The sequence below is a fragment of the Takifugu flavidus genome, chromosome 15 (genome assembly GCF_003711565.1).
Source record: "Takifugu flavidus isolate HTHZ2018 chromosome 15, ASM371156v2, whole genome shotgun sequence".
NCBI classification, from domain to species: domain Eukaryota; kingdom Metazoa; phylum Chordata; class Actinopteri; order Tetraodontiformes; family Tetraodontidae; genus Takifugu; species Takifugu flavidus.
In genome coordinates, this window is record NC_079534.1 from 8,472,059 (window position 1) to 8,493,074 (window position 21,016).

General features: G+C 44.6%; 1 protein-coding gene across 7 annotated transcripts in view; it reads left to right on the forward strand.

The window, feature by feature from the left end:
- Positions 1-21,016, forward strand: part of LOC130539291 (E3 ubiquitin-protein ligase RNF31) — a 51,541-nt gene that overhangs the window by 21,521 nt on the left and 9,004 nt on the right. For all 7 annotated transcript variants that reach the window (XM_057057532.1, XM_057057529.1, XM_057057530.1 and 4 more), the window contains 5 exons: positions 17,324-17,561; positions 17,643-17,806; positions 18,027-18,191; positions 18,478-18,663; positions 19,754-19,960. In XM_057057532.1, the coding sequence (XP_056913512.1) occupies positions 17,324-17,561; positions 17,643-17,806; positions 18,027-18,191; positions 18,478-18,663; positions 19,754-19,960 (960 nt within the window). The remainder of the gene's footprint in view (positions 1-17,323; positions 17,562-17,642; positions 17,807-18,026; positions 18,192-18,477; positions 18,664-19,753; positions 19,961-21,016) is intronic.

The window sequence follows — 21,016 nt, forward strand, 5'->3', positions numbered from 1 at the left end:
ATGTCCTATTTCTTTCCAGAGCAGCTGCCAAAATCTTAAGAACTTGATTGTGCCTCCAAGTGTAGCAACTTCGTGTAAGACTAGTTTTACAGCCAGTCAGTATGTGCTTAAGAGTCGCTGGAGTTGGGCAGAGGACACAGGTTGGGTCTTCCCCATACCAATGGTGTAGATTCTTTGGGGATGGGAGCACATCGTAGGTAGCTTTAATGATAAAGCTGATGTTGTTTGCCTCCATTTCCCAGAGATCCCTCCAGCCGATTTTTCTCCTCTCAAGGACATTCCAGTTCATCCATTGTCCCTGCTTAGCAAGTGAGACAGCTTTCGCACTTCTTTCAGCTTCCTCTTGTCGACGAACCTCCGTAACCACCATTCTCCTCCTCTCTGATGTTGTTGCCTTGCGCCACGTTGGTTTACTTGGTGCAAGACTCCTCTTCCCCGTTGGACATGCCCCACTATGTCATTGTGCCCTAGAGCTGATACAGCATGCTGCACCGCTTCAGCTGGTGCCCACTTCCGTCCAGTTACCAGAGGTGGAACAGCATTACTGGTAATCTGGTCTCTGGAATCCTTTAGCGTCATCTGGAGTCTCACCTTAGAACATTTGTATTCTTCGGTAAGACTTGTGATGGGTAGTTCAAGAACTCCTTTGCCATAGAGGCTGATGTTAGTCAAACAGCGTGGGACACCAAGCCATTTCTTGACATATGATGTCACAGTTCATTCCATTTTCTCCACGGTTGTCATTGGGACCTCATACATAGTGAGTGGCCACATCACCTGAGGAAGAAGTCCAAACTGCAAGCACCATAGTTTAAGCTTCCCTGGTAGAGGGGTCTTGTTGATGATTTTAAGGCTATTGGTAATGTCCTGCTTTAGATGCTGCACTTGGTCTTTATCCTTGAGACTTGCGTTGTACCATCTGCCCAGGCTTTTGACTGGCTGTTCAGACACCGTTGGTATTGGGTCATCACCAATGAGGAACTTCACATTTTTTAGTTCACCCTTGACTATTGAGATGCTTCTGGATTTGCTGGGTTTTATTTTCATCCGGGCCCACTTGATGTTCTCCTGCAGTTTCCCAAGTAGTCGGCTGGTACATGCTGCCGTAGTGGTCAAAGTGGTCATGTCATCCATGTATGCTCGAATAGGTGGAAGGCGGATTCCATCTGTAGTCCGCTCACCCCCCACCACCCACCTTGAAGCCCTGATGATGACCTCCATGGCCATTGTAAAGGCCAGGGGTGATATTGTACAGCCGGCCATTATGCCTACCTCTACCCGCTGCCATGATGTTATGAACTTACCTGTTGTAAAACACAGTTGCAAGTCTGTAAAATAGGCCTTTACCAGAGAAGTGATAGATGATGGAACATGAAAGAAGGTGAAGGATTCCCAAAGGAGGTTATGAGGAACTGAACTAAAGGCATTGGCTAGGGCAAGAAAAATGACGTGGAGGTCTCTTTTATCCCTCTTCGCTGCTTGTATCTGATGCCAAATCATACTGGTATGCTCTAAGCAACCAGAGAACCCAGGAATGCCAGGTAGCTGGACAGTCTCTTTGCTATTATACTGAAAAAGATTTCCGCCTCAACGTTGAGAAGGCAGATTGGCCGGAATTGACTAATAGCTGTCGCATCCTTCTCCTTGGGAATTAGCATACCTCCAGCCCTTCGCCATGCCTTAGGTATTAGTCCCTTCTGCCACACGACCCTCATTAGCCTCCAAAGATAACGCAAGACATCTGGTGCGTTCAGGGGCCGATGCTGACCTTGGCCGCCTTATTGTCTCCTCTACTTCCTTCCATTTTGGAGGACCCGTCTCCAAGTTGACTTCAGGAGGTTGAATAGGTGGGATGTCATATGGAATAGTTAGCTGTTCGTGCCTTTTTGTGTCCTGGTGGACCTTTTCCATGTATTCTTCCACTTCCTGCCTTGTGGCCTTCAGGGTTCTACTTTCCGGAGCGAAGAGGTCCTTTACAAACTTGAAGGGAGTTCTTGTGCGTTCCTACTTCTTAAGAAGCTTCTTCAAGTCCTCAGCTTTACGCAAGGTTGCCAAACGAGTTTTGATCTCTCCTTGAAGAAGCTGAAGACCCTCTCTCTCGGCATCCGATGCTTTTTTCCATTGTTTCCTCAGCTGCCTTCGCTCTTTCACCAGCCTCTCAATCTCCTGCTGCCTCCTTGATTTGGCTGGCCCAGTTGTTGCTTTGTCACTTCTCCTTAGCTGAACTCCAAAGCGCTCTACTCCATAGTGATAAATGATGTTACCCAGCCTTTCCAGGTTTACCTCCGCCATTCCTACCTGCTGCTCCAGGATTTATGTCAGGTCGTTGTTGACAGTTTCCCACTTTTACTTTTCAACAGCTTTGGGCCATTTCATCCTTAGTCTGTACTCTAGGGTCTTTTCTCTAGAAGGTCTCTGTGACTGTGTGGGTTTCTCCACCGGCATTCTTGTGCTTGTGCTTTCTTCCTCAGCTTCAGAGGTGCTGATGCTCTGCTCTGTTTTCATCCTGTCGCTGTGTTTCACTTGACTTATTTGAGTCACTACTTCGTAAGAACTACTGGTCAATGCGAGGCCCCTGTTTCTGCTGCCTCAAGCACCCTCTCTTTCCTTGGTGGATTTTGTTATTTTGGAGTTGTTATTTTGTTCCAGCCACAGAGGCACACCTGAAGTGTTTGGCCTGCTGCTGTTGTAGATCTCTCATGTGTAGTGTTCTTGCTCAAAGTCGTTTCCATTCCTGGGTCTGTAACCGTGTTGTCAATCACTGAGCCATCTTGCGCCCCCGCTCTCGCAGGCTCTGGGGGTATGTTCCTCTGTTGATTTTCTGTAGCACTTGGCGGGTGCCTCCAACAAGCTGACACAGCATCGGAGACTGCCGGCATGGGTAGCTAGCCCATGACAGCCCCATTGGGGTCTATTCCCTCCAGTCAGCTGTCTCTCCAAACTGTCACACAGAGTTTTCTGTGTTGTCAGCTGCCCTTTCACAACAGTCACTGGACAAGTCCAGATATTCAGAATCAGTAAACACTGGATGAGTTGTTAGAAACATCCATTGTGCCAGTAGATGGTACGCACTCACATGAGGAATACCTTGTTGTGAAAGGGGGGGAATACGTATGACCTTGGAAAGATTTAACTTTCTGGACACATCATCAGCAGTATGCCCTTTGACTCATCAGGTGTTTCAGCCTTTTAAATACTGGACACCCTCCTCAAAGGAACCCAAGTCCTTGAGGGGGGTTGGACACTCTTCTACGCTGGAGTTGCTCAGGGTGAGAGACGAAGAGCTGGGGTGGGCTTTTTGCTTGCCCCTAGATTCTCTAGTTCGACGTTGCGGTTCTCGCGGTTGAGCGAAAGGGTTGCCTCCCTGCGCCTTCGGCTCGGGGAACGGGTTCTGACGGTTGTTTGTGCGTATGCACCAAATAATAGTTCAGAGTACCCGCACTTTTTGGAGGATCTAGGACGGACCATCGTGCTGCTGGGAGACTTCAATGCTCACGTGGGCGACGACAGTGTGACCTGGAAAGGCGTAATTGGGAGGAACGGTCTGCCCGATCAGAACCAGAGTGGTGTTCAGTTATTGGACTTCTGTACTAGTCGCAGTTTGGCCATAACTAACACTATGTTCGAACATAAGGTTGTTCATCGGTGCTCTTGGCACCATGACGGCCTGGGCCGTAGGTCAATGATTGACTTTTAGTTGTGTCAGCTGATCTGCGGCCATATGTTTTGGACACTCAGGTGAAGAGATGAGCACTACCAGAGGTGAGTTGGATCAGATGGCGGGGGGGGGGGGGCACCGCGCGGACCTGGCAGGCCCAAACGCTTAGTGAGGGTCTGTTGGGAGCGCTTGGTGGAGGAACCCGTCAGGCTGGTCTTCAACTCCCACCTCCGACAGAGCTTTGATCATGTTCCGAGGGCGGTAGGGGACATTGAGTCAGAATGGGCCATGTTCCGCTCCACCATTGTCGAGGTGGCTGTCGCAAGCTGTGGCTGCAAGGCCGCTGGTGCTGGTCGTGGCGGTAATCCCCGTACCCGATGGTGGACACCAGAGGTGAGAGGAGCCATCAGGCTGAAGAAAGAGGCCTACACGTCATGGCTGGTCTGTGGGTCTCCGGAAGCAGCTGACTGGTACAGTTTGGCTAAGCGGGTTGCGGCCGCGACAGTTACGGAGACAAAAACGCGGGCATGGGAGGAGTTCGGTGAGGCTATTGAGGAAGACTTTCGGTCTGCTCCGAGAAGATTCTGGCAAACTGTTCGGCACCTTAGGGGTGGCAGGCGGCAACTCGCCCACACCGTGTTAGGTCTGCGTGGGGAGCTGCTGACGTTTCCTGGCGCAATTATCCGGCGGTGGAAGGAATACTTCCAGGAGCTCCTCAATCCTACCAACACGTATCCTCAAGGTGGAACAGAGTCGGATGACCAGGAGGTGGGCCATCCAATTTCCGGAGCGGAAGTTGCCGAAATAGTGAAACAGCTGCCTGGCGGTGGAGCTCCGGGAGCGGATGAGATCCGCCCGGGGTATCTTAAGGATGTTGTAGGGCTGTCCTGGTTGACATGCCTCTGCAACATTGCGTGGACATCGGGGGCAGTGCCCTTGGACTGGCAGGCCGGGGGGGTGTCCCTATTTTCAAGAGTGGGGACCAGAGGGTGTGTTCCAACTATAGGGGGATCACACTCCTCAGCCTTCCTGGGAAAGTCTATGCCAGGGTGCTGGAAAAGAGGATTAGACTGATAGTCGAACCTCTGATCGAGGAGGAACAATGTGGGTTTCGCCCTGGTCGTGGAACCATGGATCAGCTCTTTACCCTTGCTGGGGTGCTTGAGGGGAGTTGGGAGTTTGCCCAACCAGTCCACATGTGCTTTGTGGACTTGGAAAAGGCTTATGACCGGGTCCCCAGGAGCATTCTGTGGGGGGTGCTCTGAGAGTTTGGGGTGGAAGGTCCCTTGATAAGGGCCATCCAGTCCCTATACCGAAGGAGCAGGAGCTTGGTCCGGATAGCCGGTTGTAAGTCGGACTCGTTCCCAGTAGGGGTTGGACTCCACCAGGGCTACCCTTTGTCATCGGTTCTGTTCATAATTTTTATGGACAGAATTTCAAGGCGCAGCCGGGGAGTGGAGGGTGTTGAGTTCGGTGGGCGGAAGATCTCGTTGCTGCTTTTTGCGGATGATGTGGTTCTTCTGGCGAGATCGAACAGGGACCTCCAACATATGCTGGGGCGGTTCGCAACTGAGTGTGAAGCGGCAGGGATGCGGATCAGCACATCCAAGTTAGAGTCCATGGTCCTCGCTCCGAAAAAGGTAGAGTGCCTTCTCCGGGTTGGGGAGGAGGTCCTGCCCCAGGTGGAGGAGTTCAAGTATCTTGGGATCTTGTTCACGAGTGAGGGTAGGATGGAACGTGAGATCGACAGGCGGATCGGAGCGGCGTCAGCAGTGATGCGGGCGCTCAACTGATCCGTTCGATCTACGTCCCAGTCCTCACCTATGGCCATCAACATTGGGTGATGACCGAAAGAACAAGATCACGGATACAAGCGGCTGAAATGAGTTTCCTCCGCAGGGTGGCCGGGCTCAGCCTTAGAGATAGGGTGAGAAGCTCGGACATCCGGGAGGAGCTTGGAGTAGAACCGCTGCTTCTCCACATAGAGAGGAGTCAATTGGGGTGGCTCGGGCATCTGGCTAGGATTCCATCCGGACGCCTCCCTTTAGAAGTGTTCCGGACATGTCCCACCGGGAGGCGGCCTCGTGGCCGGCCCAGGACTAGGTGGAGAGATTACATCTCTCGCCTGGCTTGGGAGCGGCTGGGGGTCCCCCCGGAGGAGCTGATGGAAGTGGCCTGGGAGAGGGCTGTCTGGGCATCCCTCCCGAAGCTGCTGCCCTCGCGACCCGGATCCGGATAAGCGGGAGAAAACGGAACGGAACGGAAGCTTTTTCAAAGAGGTAGGTTTTAAGCCTAATTTTAAAAGTAGAGATGGAGTCAGCCTCCCGTACCTGGACAGGGAGCTGGTTCCACAGCAGGGGGGCCTGGTAGCTAAATGCTCGGCCCCCCATTCTACTCCTAGAGACTCTGGGAACCACAAATAGACCAGCGTTCTGAGAGTGGAGCGGTCTATTGGGCTGGTAAGGTGTCACTAGCTCCTCCAGGTAGGATGGAGCTAGGCCTCTGAGGACCTTGTAGGTCAGAAGAAGTATTTTAAAAGTTATTCTAAATTTAATGGGCAGCCAATGAAGAGATGCCAGTACAGGAGTAATGTGATCTCTTTTGTCAATACCTGTCAGAACTCTGGCTGCAGCATTTTGGATCACCTGGATCTTCTTAAAGAGTTGTTTGGACACCCTGATAATAAAGAATTACAATAGTCCAGCCTGGAAGTAACAAATGCATGGACTAACTTTTCAGCATCATGCCACGTCAGTAGTTTCCTAATCTTTGTGATGTTCCTCAGGTGAAAAAAGGCACTTCTAGAGACTATTTTAATGTGTGAGTTGAAGGAGAGATTTTGATCAAAAATTACTCCAAGATTCCTCACAGAGAGACTAGATCAGGGGTGCTCATTACGTTGATTGCAATCTACCGGTTGATCGCAGAGGTAGTATTGGTCGATCACGGCGTGACATTAAAAAATATCAGCCTATCATTCATCCCGTCACTTGATTGATATACAGGGCAGCCAGTTAGATGACAACTGAATTTGACATTCAGGTGACAAATCAAGCGCAAACAACGGCGCTAAGTGCAGCAGAACTTACGATGTCAGCCTATCAGCAGTCCCGTTACTTAGTTGACCTTTAGGTCACCGCTCATGTGCAAACAATGGCGCTAAACTATTCAGCTAATTACCTCTGATTTTAAGCCAATTAGTTAATTATTATGTGTGTTTTGCAATATTGGCTCATTCGGTTATGAAAGGTACATCAACAAACATTGTACATACAAAGAATCCTCAGTACTTTTGAAAATAATTAGATGTTTTGCATTTTTGTGGTGGCTAGATCATTTTGTAAGTAGCACGCATGCTAAAAAAATGCAGATTTGTATTGAGCAATATGGATTCATGTAGTTATGCGAGGTACACCAACATATATGGATTGAATTCTCAATATATTTATGAATAAATGTATGTTTTGCAAATTTATAGTTGGTAGATCTTCTTGACTTGGTCATTTGAAAAGTAGCTCGCATGATGAAAAAGTGGGGGCACCTCTGGACTAGATGTTAATGAGGTAGCATCTAGAGTGATCATGTGATCTAATCTATCCCTGAGAGTTTCAGGACCAAACACCATGACCTCAGTTTATCTTGAGTTAAGGAGGAGGAAATTTGAAGACATCCAAGACTTTAGGTCTAACTTCTCTGTCTCCTCTGGTTTCATGGATAAATATAGCTGAGTGTCATCAGCATAACAATGAAGATTTATTCCATGCTGCCAAATAATGTTTCCTAAGGGAAGCATGTACAAGGTGAAAACGATTGGTCCAATTACAGAACCTTGTGGAACTCCATGGCTAACCCTACTGTATGAGGATGGAACACCATGGACATGAGGAAACTGGAATCTGTCAGATAAATACTATCTAAACCAGTCTAGTGCTGTCCCTTTAATCCCAATCACATGTTCCAGTCTCTGTAAAGGATGCTGTGATCAACTATCAAAAGCAGCACTGAGGTCCAGCAGAACCAACATAGAAACCAGTCCATGATCTGAAGTTATAAGAAGATCATTGGTAACTTTAAGAAGTGCTGTTTCTGTGCTGTGATGAGCTCTAAAGCCTGACTGAAACATCTCAAACAGGCTGTTTCTCTGCAGGTGCTCCAGTAACTTAGTCACCACCACCTTCTCAAGAATTTTAGAGATAAAAGGAAGGTTGGATATCGGCCTATAATTTGCTAACACATCCGGATCCAGTGATGGTTTTTTAAGCAACGGCTTAATCACTGCCACCTTGTAGGACCGGGGTACATGACCTGTCACTAAAGAACAATTGATCTGATAAGAAAAATAGATAAGAGTGAAGGAGTTTAAGGGCTCGTTGGAGAACCTGTATGTTCCCACAGTCAGCACATCTGGTGATAGTCCAGTTGTTGGGATGGCCTGGTTAGCTTTTTCTCTGATAGCTAGAACTTTATCAGTGAAGAAGCTCATGAAGTCTTCACCACTAAGGGAAGAAGGGATACCTGGATCTAAAACACTGTGACTCTTGGTTAATTTGGCCACAGTGCTGAAAAGAAACCTGGGGTTGTTCTTATTTTCCTCATTTAAAGAAGAAAAATAAGCTGTTCTAACCTGACAGGGCCTTTTTTTTTTTTATGATCAAATTTTTTTATTTTCAAGTAAAGGCAAAAAATACAATACAGAAGGAACAAGCCTAAGGCCAAGAACATGCCATAGGACAAAATACAATAGAGACACTACAGAAATTAAAATAAATAAATAAAATTAAAATATGTATATAAAGAAAGAAAGACAGGACACAAAAATAAATAAATAAATAAATAAATAAATAAATAAAAAAATCACACATTGACAAAAATGGAGGGAATTGCACTTAAAAAAAAGGGGGAAACGGCAATGGAACTATATTAGAAGAGCTAGAGGAGATAAGATTTTATGTCATGCTACTCAAAGACTCAGCGGCGGTACGCCATATATTGATTGTAGTTTCATTTGCGCAGTTAATCCGAGCAGTTGAAAGCTCCATGTAAATGACATCGAGCAGGGACAATACCCAAGATCGGGTGGTCAGAGAGTGAGGTGTTTTCCAACGAGTTGCAATCATTTTTTTTGCTGCCGTTAATCCAGCAAAAATTAGTCTTTTTTTTAGTTTGGAAATCTTAAGAACTGAAAGATCATCTAAGATCAAAACAGGTATAGTTACAGGCACCACTACATGTGTCAGGGCAGACAACTTAGCAGCAACATTCTTCCAGAAACTTTGGACGGGAGGGCAGTCCCAAAACATATGGATGTAAGTGCCTAGAGCTTTCAGAGAGCATAGTGTACAATATGGGTCATTGGTAATTTTCATATGATGAAGTTTAACAGGGGTAAGGTATGTTCTATGCAAAGTGGATATGTTGATGGTCTGGGTTGCGGGATGCTTCCGTTATACTGGACCAGACCACATTCCAATCAAACTGCTGAGCAAGGTCAGGACAATCTTTTTTCCAAATTCTCTCGATGGGGAGTGAGGCTGGGTCCCTTTGCAAAAAACAGTATAGTTTAGAGACTACGCCCTTAGCTCCTTTATGTTTAGTAAACAAGTCTCTTAATGGGTGGGTAGGTAAAGAGCACTGCAGGGGCACACCTTGTGCTTTAAGTGCTGATCTTAGTTGTAAGTAAAAGAAAAAAGAGGAATTTGGCAAGTCAAAAGCCACCCTAATATCATTGAAAGAGAGTAACCCAGAGTCATTGCAGATATCCTTAAGATAGCAAACACCCCTCTGTTGCCATTGAGGAGCAGCAATAGGCCGTCCTCCTGTTAAAATCCCATTATTGTTGAAAATTGGGGAAAAGGGGTGCCATTTACAGGCCAGACGACAGTGTGTCTCAACTTGTCTCCATGTCGATACAAGGTAAGAAATTAGGGGGCCAAAACGTAATTGACACTGTTTTTTAGAAATGTTGCTGAAGAGAACATCCTGAAGAGTCCATGGTTGAACTGCATTGCTTTCTAGCGTATGCCAGGAGACAGAACAATCAGGATTAAACCAGGAGAGTAAGGGCCTAAGCACAAATGACCAGAAATATAGCTTAAAGTCAGGTACCACCAAACCTCCATCCTCCCTCCTTCTCTGCAGGATGGACATTTTCAGACGAGGGCGCTTTTTGTTCCATATAAATTTGGTGGTTGCAGATTGGAGCTTACTCCAATGGTCAGATGGAGGAGGGAGGGGAATCATAGAGCTAACAAAGTTAATTCTAGGCAAGATGTTCATTTTGATGACAGAGACACGGGCACGGATAGACATAGGAAGATCAACCCACCGGTCCAAATCCCTTAATGTTTTGTTTAGAACTACAGAGTAATTATATTTAGTGATCTGGTTTAGAGAGGGGAATATTTCAATTCCTAAATATGTAAAGTGTGGTACTATGGGGATGTTGATTGGAAGAACAGAAGATTTAGCAGCCTCATTGAGATGTAAGAGAGCAGATTTGGACCAATTAATTTTAAACCCTGACAAATTCCCAAACTCTTCACAAATAGCCAGTAGGTGTGGTGCAGATTGAGCTGGATTTTCTAAGAAAACTAAGACATCATCCGCATATAGCGACAGCTGATGTTGGGTGTTGCAGACAGAGATAGGCAAAATCAAATTAGATTGACGAATTGCTTCAGCTAGAGGCTCCAGAGAAAGTACAAATAATGCAGGGCTGAGCGGGCAGCCCTGGCGTGAGGACCTGGAAACTGAGAAAAGAGAAGAATACATTTGACCAGTCAAAACCTGAGCGGAAGGATTTGAATAAAGCGTCTTAATCATTCCAATAAAATTCTTGCCAAAGCCCATTGTCTCTAAGACAGACCACAAGAATGGCCACTCTAGACGGTCAAAAGCTTTCATGGCATCCAGCGAGAGTACAGACATAGGTGTTTTGTTGTCTGTTGCTGCCTCAATAATGTGAAGAAGACGCCTAACATTATCAGTTGCCAAACGTGACTTTATGAAACCTACCTGGTCAGGGTTGACCAGCGACGGCATGTAACGTTCAAGACGGCGAGCAAGGAGTTTAGCAAAAATCTTCAAGTCAGAGTTTAGGAGGCTGAGTGGACGGTAGCTTGAGCAATCAGTGGGGTCTTTATCCTTTTTCAGCAGTAGGGAAATGAGGGCTGTGTTAACATCCCTCGAAAATCCACCCCTTTCAATCGAGAACACAATCATATCTAAAAGAAATGGGCCCAAATGTTCCCAGAAAGTAACGTAAAATTCAGGAGGGATGCCATCAATGCCTGGTGATTTCCCTTTCTGCATTGTTTTTGCAGCTTTTCCAAGTTCTTCCAGGAGAATTGGTCTTTCTAAGTGAGAGGAGTCAGTTCCTGATAGTTGGGGTAAACATAATTGATTTAAAAATCTGTCACATTGAATTTTATCCAAGGACACCTCTGTTTTATATAGCTCAGAATAAAAAGTTCGGAATGTGCAATTTATCTGTTTAGGATCAGTGCTAATGTTGCCATCTGCCAGTTTAATGGCAGGGATGTCTGCAAAATGGTCATTAGCTCTGATTCTCATAGCCAGGAGATGGCTCGATCTGGCACCATGAAAATAATATTTTTGTCTGGTCCTGTGAATTTGAAATTCGGATTGTTGTTTCAAAATGTTGTTGATTTCCTTTTTAATTATTGTGCGTTGTAGAGCAACTGGTTCTGTAAAATTGGATTGCAAAATGGAGTCCAACCTGGTAAATTCTAGTTCAAGATTTTGTAAATGAAGGGATCTTGATTTTCGTGCATTGGAGCTAAATAAAATAGTATTGCTTCTAATAAAGCCTTTGATAGCATCCCAAAGGATTCTGGGGTCCTCCACAGAACCAACATTGAAGTTGAGAAATTCTTTGAGGCCTGAAACAAATTGTTTGGTGTACTCTTCATTTTTAAGTAATGAGGTATTGAAGCGCCATCTAACAGCGCGTTTGGAGACGTAATTCAAAGTTACAGAGCAGAAGACACCCTTGTGGTCTGAAAGAGCTATTGGGAGTAAGGTTGCAGTATTGACAAGTTGAAATAGTTGTGGAGAAGCGAAAAGGTAGTCTATCCTAAAAGAAGATTTGTGGCGGCCAGAGAAAAAAGTATAATCTCTGGTGGTGGGATTGACTAACCGCCAAATGTCCATCAGGCCCAAGTTATTAGCCCAAGATTTTAAAGCATTCGTGGCCATAGACTGGCCTCCCGATGCTAGATGCGCTAGATCTATCAGAAACTGGGTCCCATACTGCATTAAAATCCGCTCCTACAATGAAAGAGTAATCTGTCAATTCTAGCATTTTTGTTGTGATTAAATTATAAAAATCTTTTCTGAAATCATTAGGGGCATATAGAGATATAAGGGCTATCTTCCTTGAGTGGACTTCTATCTGAGCTATCGCAACTCTACCCGATTCATCAGCCCAGGATGTTGCAATTTTTACAGGCAAACTACGTCTCACAACAATGGCCACACCCTTAGTTTTTGTGTCTGCAGAGGAAAATGCTATAGTGTGAAAAAATCTGTCTGCAAAACGACCCATGTCAGCCTTCAGCAGGTGTGTCTCCTGCAGCAGTGCTATGTCAATGTTTTTTCTTTTAAGCAGAGTAAGAGTGCTAGTACGCTTATGGGGAGCATTCAATCCACCACAGTTCCATACTAAAATGTTAAGATCACCCATGTTCTAAGAAAAAAGCTCTAGGCACAAACAAAGAGAAAATGTTACCATAGTCCTCCTCCATTAATAGTGCAATCACAAGTGTATTTGAGAAAGGGTCCCTCATTAAACAATATGGATAAAACAAAAACAGAACAAAAAGAATATGTAAAATAAAATATAAAACACAAAAATAAAAGAAAAAAGAAAACACAATAAACATGCATACAAAAGGCAAATAGTTAAGTAGGCCTGTGATCATATTGGATATGGGGCAGCCAGGGTAGAAGGCCCAGCCCGGCAGTACAATAATAGAAATGATTGTAGCATACAGTAAGACTAGTATTTAGATGTTCACTCAAATCGCGCCAACAGCGTCAAAAACAAGTCAGAAAAAATAAGATAAAGAAATCTACCACTCCTAATGGAAGTGAAGTAGCTTATATATATATACACACACACACCATAAGCGAACAATAACGTTGTGCTCATTTACAAATTAACATTGAGATACGTACAGAGCAGGTGCAGGGCACCTATCTCGGGACAAAGTAGCTCTGGAACCAAAGTAACAAGAGTAAACACCAATCGAAGCCAGTATACCAACCGATATGAGATCGGTGCAGTCAATTCCGGTGAAAAACGAAGTAGAGCTCGGTCTCGTAACAATAATACTCGAGAATGAGCTGTGTATTACGGCAATGAAGCAATGTTATTCTGTACCGGAGCCACTGGGTTCGTGGGTTGCACCGGCGTCCAAAAAGTCTTCCGCTTCTTTCGGCGACGTGAAGGCCTTGAACTGGGCACCGTCTTTAATTTTGAGAGTGGCCGGGTAGAGCAGAAAAAAGTCCAAACCTTTAGCTCGAGCTGTATCCATAGCTCGTTGAAAACTTTGACGGCGCCTGACAGTGAAGTTGCTGTAATCTGGAGAAAAGCGAACCTTCCGACCGTTGATGGAGAGGGGATCCTTCTTGGCAGCACGTAGAATGGCTAGGCGGGAAGAGTAGCGAAGCACGCTGAAAATCAGGGTGCGAGTAGCACCACGAGTGCGGGCACCGTCGCTGTAGATTCTGCGTGCACTCATGATCTCAATCCGGGTGTCGCCAAGCGTGGGGAACCACTTAGGGAGAGACTGTGAAATAAACTGGGTAGCGCTAGAGCCCTCAAGCCCTTCATCCAAGCCAATGACACGGATGTTGCAGCTTCTACTCCTGTCTTCCATGTCGGCTAGCTTAAAGTCTATGGCCTGCAAAGCCCGGTCGTGCTTGTCCACTTTGCGACAATTACTTCCGACAGTAGTTTTCAGTGAGTCTACGTCGGATTTAATGGCATTGAGGGCAGTCGTGAGCGTAGTTAGCTCAGCTTGAATGGCACTTAGCTTCACATCGTTGTCTTTCCCCAGTTGTTGGATTTCGGAAAGCCGCGGCTCCAGGTACTCGCGTTGCTTCTGCATCATGTACTCGGCAATTGCGTCGACGTCAGTGTCTCGAGAGACGCTGGGGATTTTTTTCTTGGAGGACATCAGAGGCATATGTTTTGTACTACCCCAAAATGTCGAGCTAGAAACCTGTAGCTACGAATTACTTAACAGTTTGACAACGCCGGGCAGAGAGCAGTAAGCCTAGGCAGCCATCTTGTCCAGCCGATCACGTGACTTCCCTGACAGGGCCTATTTGTAAACTAATAAGTCTTTCCAGGCTACATGATAGCTGTCTATTTTACAAGAATACCACTTCCTTCCTAGTCTTCGCACTTTCTGCTTGAGGGTCCTGATATGTGAATAATACCAGGGGGCACACCTCCTCTGATTTACTTTTTTCTTTTTCAGGGGGACAACAGAATCAAGCGTGATTCTCAGTGAGCCTGCTGCACTTTCAGCAATAGAGTCAACCCCTGCAGGACTAAGATTATAATGATTGATCCCTGGGGAAACACACAGTGGTCCTGGGATCAACGCAGGGATTGCTTCCTTAAACTTAGCTACAGCATTATCTGAAAGACATCTGCTATAGTAAGACTGTGTTCTGAGCATTGAAGAATCCTTAATCATAAATGTAAAAGTGATCAATGAATGATCTGACAGGAGTGGGTTCTGAGGGAACACTGACACATGTTCTACCTCAACACCATAAGTCAGGACTAGATCTAGGGTGTGGTTCAAGCTATGAGTTGGTTGGTTTATCTGTTGGAGGAAACCAACTGACTCAAGTAATGAAATGAAGCCATTTCTGAAGCTGTCAGACAAGCAGATGCATTTAAGCAATAATAAAAATAGAATAATTATTCTCACAGCTGTACCATCCTGAACTGCACAGGAATGGTGGCTGTGGAAGCACGAAGGCAGGAATATTTGGTAAATCATTTTTTCTAAGGGATTAGTGGTTCTCTCCTTCAAACCATTCTGAGCAGTGAACCTTGCAAGCAGAGGAGTGCCTGTCATGCCCACAAGTCTTTTCATGCCAGAGCACAGGGTTTTAAAGAGAAATCCCATGGTATGTATTGCTTCACAGCTGACAGCAGAACGGTTGGAAGCAATCTAAGGAGTAAGAACACACTTGAGCATCTGCAAACAAAGATGAAAACTTTGTGTTGGTTAGAAAAAGCATCGTTCACCTTGAGCACTTTGAGCAAGGTACCAAACCGACAAATGCTCACATATGATGAACTGATGAAACTTGAATAGACCCAACCTTTGCCCATTGTGTACCCTCCCCGTGACCCCAAAAGGGGTTAAGCGGAAGAAGAGAAGTACAGCATTAAAGCTAAATTAATTTTTTTAAGATATGTGATCTGCAGTATAGCATGAGGTCACACACCCTCTGTGTATGTTGATCTCCTGGTAGATCAGAAAACTGGGATTGGACATGCCTAATTCAACAGGTCTAGCCGCCTTTATAGCAGTATGCTGGTCTGCCGACCTCTGAACCTGCTGACCCACTCTACTCTTATACCAGCAGCCTGTACTATTAATGTATCTCTATGATATTTGCCTGTTCTCTCCTCTGCCTGTCATGCCCCTTCTCCTCTCTCTCTACCCATCCCGCCATCAGCAGGAGGGTCGCCCTACATGAGCCCGGTCCTGCTCAAGGTTTCATTCCCGTTAAAGGGGAGTTTTTCCTTGCCAGTGTGTCTTGTTGTGGTTCAGGCCCAGGGATTCTGTAAAGCGCCTAGAAACAATTTTGATTGTAACAGACGCTATAGAAATAAAGATTGATTTGATTTCATTGATTCACGTGAATCACCACCTTCTCCCTCCTTTCAGACCTTTTTTTCAGAGCCCAACATTTTGCTTAATTCACCTACATTTGTGCACCGTTCACATTCATGGCCAATGCTGGCACTTCACTTCAATAACCCAACTGCATACGTGCTAGTGTACTATGAACGAACATGCAAAACGTTATTTGACTGCAGCTGTTAAGCACGGTTGTATGAGGACCCGAAAGCAGGCAACACGCAGTGGAGAATGGTGTCCGAAAAGTGAACAAGAACAGTTCGGTCCGCATTCACAGAGAGGCGCAGAGACCTCGACTGAGTCCAAAACAAGTCCACTAGGAAAACTCACAAAATAGTCAAGCCACAGAAGTCAGGGTTTCACGATGAGGACAAAAACACTCCGACACTGGCAGACGGGAGTTCTGCCCTTAAATGGAACGGTAGATTGAAAATAGACCGCAGGTGCATCTGCCTGCGGCGCCAACTGTGGCTGATCAATGGCTCCACCACGCCCCAGCAACAAAGTTCCCAGAAACTGGGAACCCCAAAGTAGTGAATATTTGAAATATTGAGCTTCTATGGATTTTTCTCTTTTCTTATAAAATATGAATATTTTGGCAGGACTATTGTCAAAGTTATGTGTATTTGAAATAAATAATTCCTTAATATCTGTTGACATGCCATTCATTAATATTACTACATTTTATTTCTAGATTGATTTTCAAAAAACTCCAAAATTCTTTTCAGAAATGATTAAAAATAGGAAAATGAAGTAAAAAAAAAAAAGCCATATAAAAGACAGACAATTTCAAATTACACATAGATAAATCATGGAGACAATACTAGTATAGTCTGCCATAATGGGCAGCCTGCTGTCTGCCTTGATACCACACTATGGATGAATGAACAAACTAATGCAGCTCAATTAAGCCAGAAACTATAATAATAGGTCTGTATAATTGGTCTCATCAACAATTTATTACAATGGAACTGGGAGAAAATCGCCATTTAAATGAGCTGTCTTTGGACTCCTCTTACAAGCCCCTCGCCGGGAAAATAGCCTTTAGACGGATCCTCCAATGATCACGCAGAAGCCCAGTGCAGCATCTCTCCAATGAGCATCTCATTTCACTGCACTGAATAAAACAATTCCCTGCTGCCCCATTGAAGACCATGGATGTTTGGCTCAATGACTGATAATATCACGTCAGTCCACCCCTGACAAGAAGTTTATTCTGAACGAATCCATTTTAGAGTAGACCCTGAAAAAATGCTCATCTATGAGACATCAAATACAATGAAAGGTAGCTTTATGTGACACAATTATTTTGACTGTTTAGAACAGTAAATTGTTGGATGGAAAGTGTGCAGTGTGTAATTGAACATGAAATTTCACAGGACATATTGTCATATTAATTTTGGTGAATTACGCATCAAATTTAGTGGGAGGTGTGTTCCTGAATAATAGGCAGAGTCAGCATCTTCACTTTAATTCATGGTCAGAGGAAAAATGACTGGATGTTTGGCTCTTTAATGTGTCTGTGGGTGTCTGTGCGTGAGTGTGTTTGTGTTCTTGTGATCGCTGCATATTTAGCACCCAAATACATATTTTACTAGCAATGAGGACACTTTGGGAATCTGAGGACATTTTGACTGGTCCTCACAACCTTCTAGGATTGTTTGAGGATTAATAGAGACGGTGTGAGGTCTAAGTCCCTATTTTAGTATAATAGTGTCCATCTCTCTCTGTCTTGTTTTCTTGTGCACAGTGGGTCTGTCAGTTCTGTACCTATCTGAACTACTCTCCTTCAACAATGTGTGAGATGTGTGACCTAGCTCGTCCAGAACCTGCTCCCCTGCCTGTGAAGCTGAGCCCCCCCTCTCCTGTCAGACGGGTCCCTGCTCTGCCACTAAAACCCAAAGAACTGGCTTCTGAAGCCCAAGACAGCTGCCGGCAGAGGCAGATAAAGGAGGATGGCCTGAAGCTTATTCAGCTCATCAGAGCAAGTGTCTTTCTTTAACATTTCTTCATGAATCGAAATTCCATTGTGGGTCTGTTGTCTAATGAGTTTTCTGTTTGTCAGGAAGGAGAGAAAAAAGGAATGAGTCCAGAGGAGGTGTACATGAGTATAAGGGTAACAGGCGACAGGATCAATCTGCCCTTCAAATGGTTAAAGGTGGAGTTTCCTCTGCTGTTAGACCAGATAAGAACATTGGTTGCAACATCAGGAAAGATCACAACAGAGCACAAAGTCAGTATTTCCCTCAACATTGTTTCATTGTGACCTAATTACAAGTTAAATTAAAGAAAATTGTCAGAATTTAATGCAGATGAATTTTTAGTAACTGGCTGCTTCTAAACAGTATTATATTACTCACCTAATACCTGAATTGAATTTAGATAGAGTTAACACCTTGAATCCATCACAGCAATAGTATACTGTGGCAATGACACCTTTCCTTCTAATCCAGAAGCGGTTCTGTGGTTCTGCTGAAGATCCAGTAAAAAAGTTGGACCCTGCACAATCAGACAGTGTGGTCAACCTGTCCAGAGCTGAGGCCAAGCAAGCATGGCTGGTGGAAGGAAGTGATGTAGAGAGAGCTACAAGACAGGCTCTAAGAGAAAGACTGGCAAAAGTGAGACATGTTGTGCAAAACATCTTTTCCCTACTTTATTTAACATAGCAGAGATAGACCTCCAATTGTTTATTGTTTTAACTATCTGATTACAGAGGATCCTACAATTTAAGCAGCTTTCTTACAATCCCATGACAAAATTAGGTCCTATAAGACTGCTATGCTATGCTGTCCAGTCCTACAGCATTTTAGTTGTTTTCAGAATTGAGCTTCTAAAGAGAGAGTTCTCAGATAAAGTTCCGCTGAAGCAAATCAAATTGAATTTTTCTCTCGACTCTCTTCATAGGTGAAGGAACTCTCTGATCTGGGCTTCTGTGATGAGGCACAGTGTCATGAGGTTTTAAGGCAAAGTGGTGGTGAGGTACGTGGGGCCCTCGTCTTGCTGCAGCGACCCCTTCTGGAAGGCTTCCACAAACGTATCTGGAGTGACAAACCTGATCCTCCTGTAGACATCCATCACCCAGACAAGCAGGTAAGCCCTACCTTTCCCAGGCTTACAATATTCACATTCTCATTGACACTAACGTTCAATTTAAAGTCACTGTTGTAAAGTCAATTTAAAGTCTAGCGAAGACCCCAAACTACCCAGAGGAAACGCACGTGGGCATGGGAGAACATGTAAAGTACACACAGAAAAGCCCTTGGCCCCTGGTGGGATTTCAATCCAGAACCTTTTTGCTGTGAGGTGACAGTGCTTAATGCTGCACTATCCTTTGCAGTTACATGATATATGTAACTTAAAAAAAGAGAGAAACTTAAAACAGAAGGATATCTGTAACTAAAGCTACAGTATGCAGTCTCTCATTAAGGATAATTTGGGAAGTAGTATTTCGGTGTCAGCCACCTCTTGTTGTGGTTCAGGCCCAGGGATTCTGTAAAGCGCCTAGAAACAATTTTGATTGTAACAGACGCTATAGAAATAAAGATTGATTTGATTTCATTGATTCACGTGAATCACCACCTTCTCCCTCCTTTCAGAGACCTTTTTTTCAGAGCCCAACATTTTGCTTAATTCACCTACATTTGTGCACCGTTCACATTCATGGCCAATGCTGGCACTTCACTTCAATAACCCAACTGCATACGTGCTAGTGTACTATGAACGAACATGCAAAACGTTATTTGACTGCAGCTGTTAAGCACGGTTGTATGAGGACCCGAAAGCAGGCAACACGCAGTGGAGAATGGTGTCCGAAAAGTGAACAAGAACAGTTCGGTCCGCATTCACAGAGAGGCGCAGAGACCTCGACTGAGTCCAAAACAAGTCCACTAGGAAAACTCACAAAATAGTCAAGCCACAGAAGTCAGGGTTTCACGATGAGGACAAAAACACTCCGACACTGGCAGACGGGAGTTCTGCCCTTAAATGGAACGGTAGATTGAAAATAGACCGCAGGTGCATCTGCCTTCAAAAAGCAACTTCAAAAGCAACCCCTCTCCCCATATATCCCGATATATTGTGTCCTTGGTGTGATAATAGGCCTTTCCAAATGTTAAGCTGGTTGTGGTTGTAATTCTGTCTTTCTTGGGAACCAACTGCTCACGCACTATGTCTTTCACAGCACATTTGCCGGCGGTTATTAGCGGTATATGATCTTCCCAGCTGGGGTCGCTGCGAATTAGCATTGTCACTCCTACTGGAGGAAAACGCACCCTACTCACTTGAAGATGTGGTGCAGGCTGTACGAGAGTCCCATGACAGGGAGTTCATCAAGAGAGTGCTAACAAAAGAGTGTCCCATCTGTCTCTCCATCTTCCCCCACAGTAAGGTGGGTTTTTCACACTCTGCATCATCAAAGCATGACACATCAAGTAATAATGCTTGGAATTTATTGATTACCGTAATTTCCGGACTTTAAGTTGCTCCTTTTTTATGTTTTCGTGGCGCACTATCACAACTATTGTGAATCAGTCATTTTTACTAACCCTCATCAACATGGAAAATACTAGAAGAAAAGCATATGATGCGGCTTTTAAGTTAAAAGCGATCACTCTGGCGGTTGAAGAAGGAAATTGAGCTGCCGCGCGTAATCTTGGGATACATTACGGTAATCAATAGCGAGAAGGTGGAGACGCCCGCCTGAAGAACTGATCCAAAGCAAAAAGATGACAAAAGCTTTTAGATGTAAACATAGAAGGTGGCCCGAGCTTGAAAACGTTCTGGAAGAATGGGTCAACACACAGAGAGCAGGCGGCCGCAGTGTTTCCGCTGTACAAATCAGACGGAAGGCAAAAGCAATCGCAACGTAATTTGTGTGTAGCTAATACAAACGTATATTTCAAGGTAGCTGCATTACAGACACTGTTAGGAAAAAAAGTATTTACCGGTACAATATATTTATGTTGCTAAGCGGATTAAATTAAAAGAAAAGTTTAAAAATCCTAACGTGATGAAAATTGGATTTAAGGTCTCTGTATAAACTTACAAGTGAAAAGAGTGGCTGTTGTTTCTTACCTGTCTGTTTGTCACTCATCAGTGACTCGTCTCTTACGGTAATAAAAACATCTACCGGTACTGAATGTTTTCGATCTAATTCTTCATATTACTACGTGGGATACCTGCGGCTTAAAATCCGGTGCGGCTTGTATAAGTACAAAATTGATTTTCTTTCTAAAATTAGATTATGCGGCTTTTAATCAGGTGCGCTCTGTAGTCCAGAAATTATGGTATTTGGTCAAAGAACAATTTGGGGAAATAATATATTTACTGTATTTAGTAGAACAAAAATTAGGAGTACTCAAGTGGTAGAGAGGCAGTAGTATATTAACAGTCTAATATGATAATGTAATTATAGAATGGACACTAAAAAGGTAAAAGTAAGAGG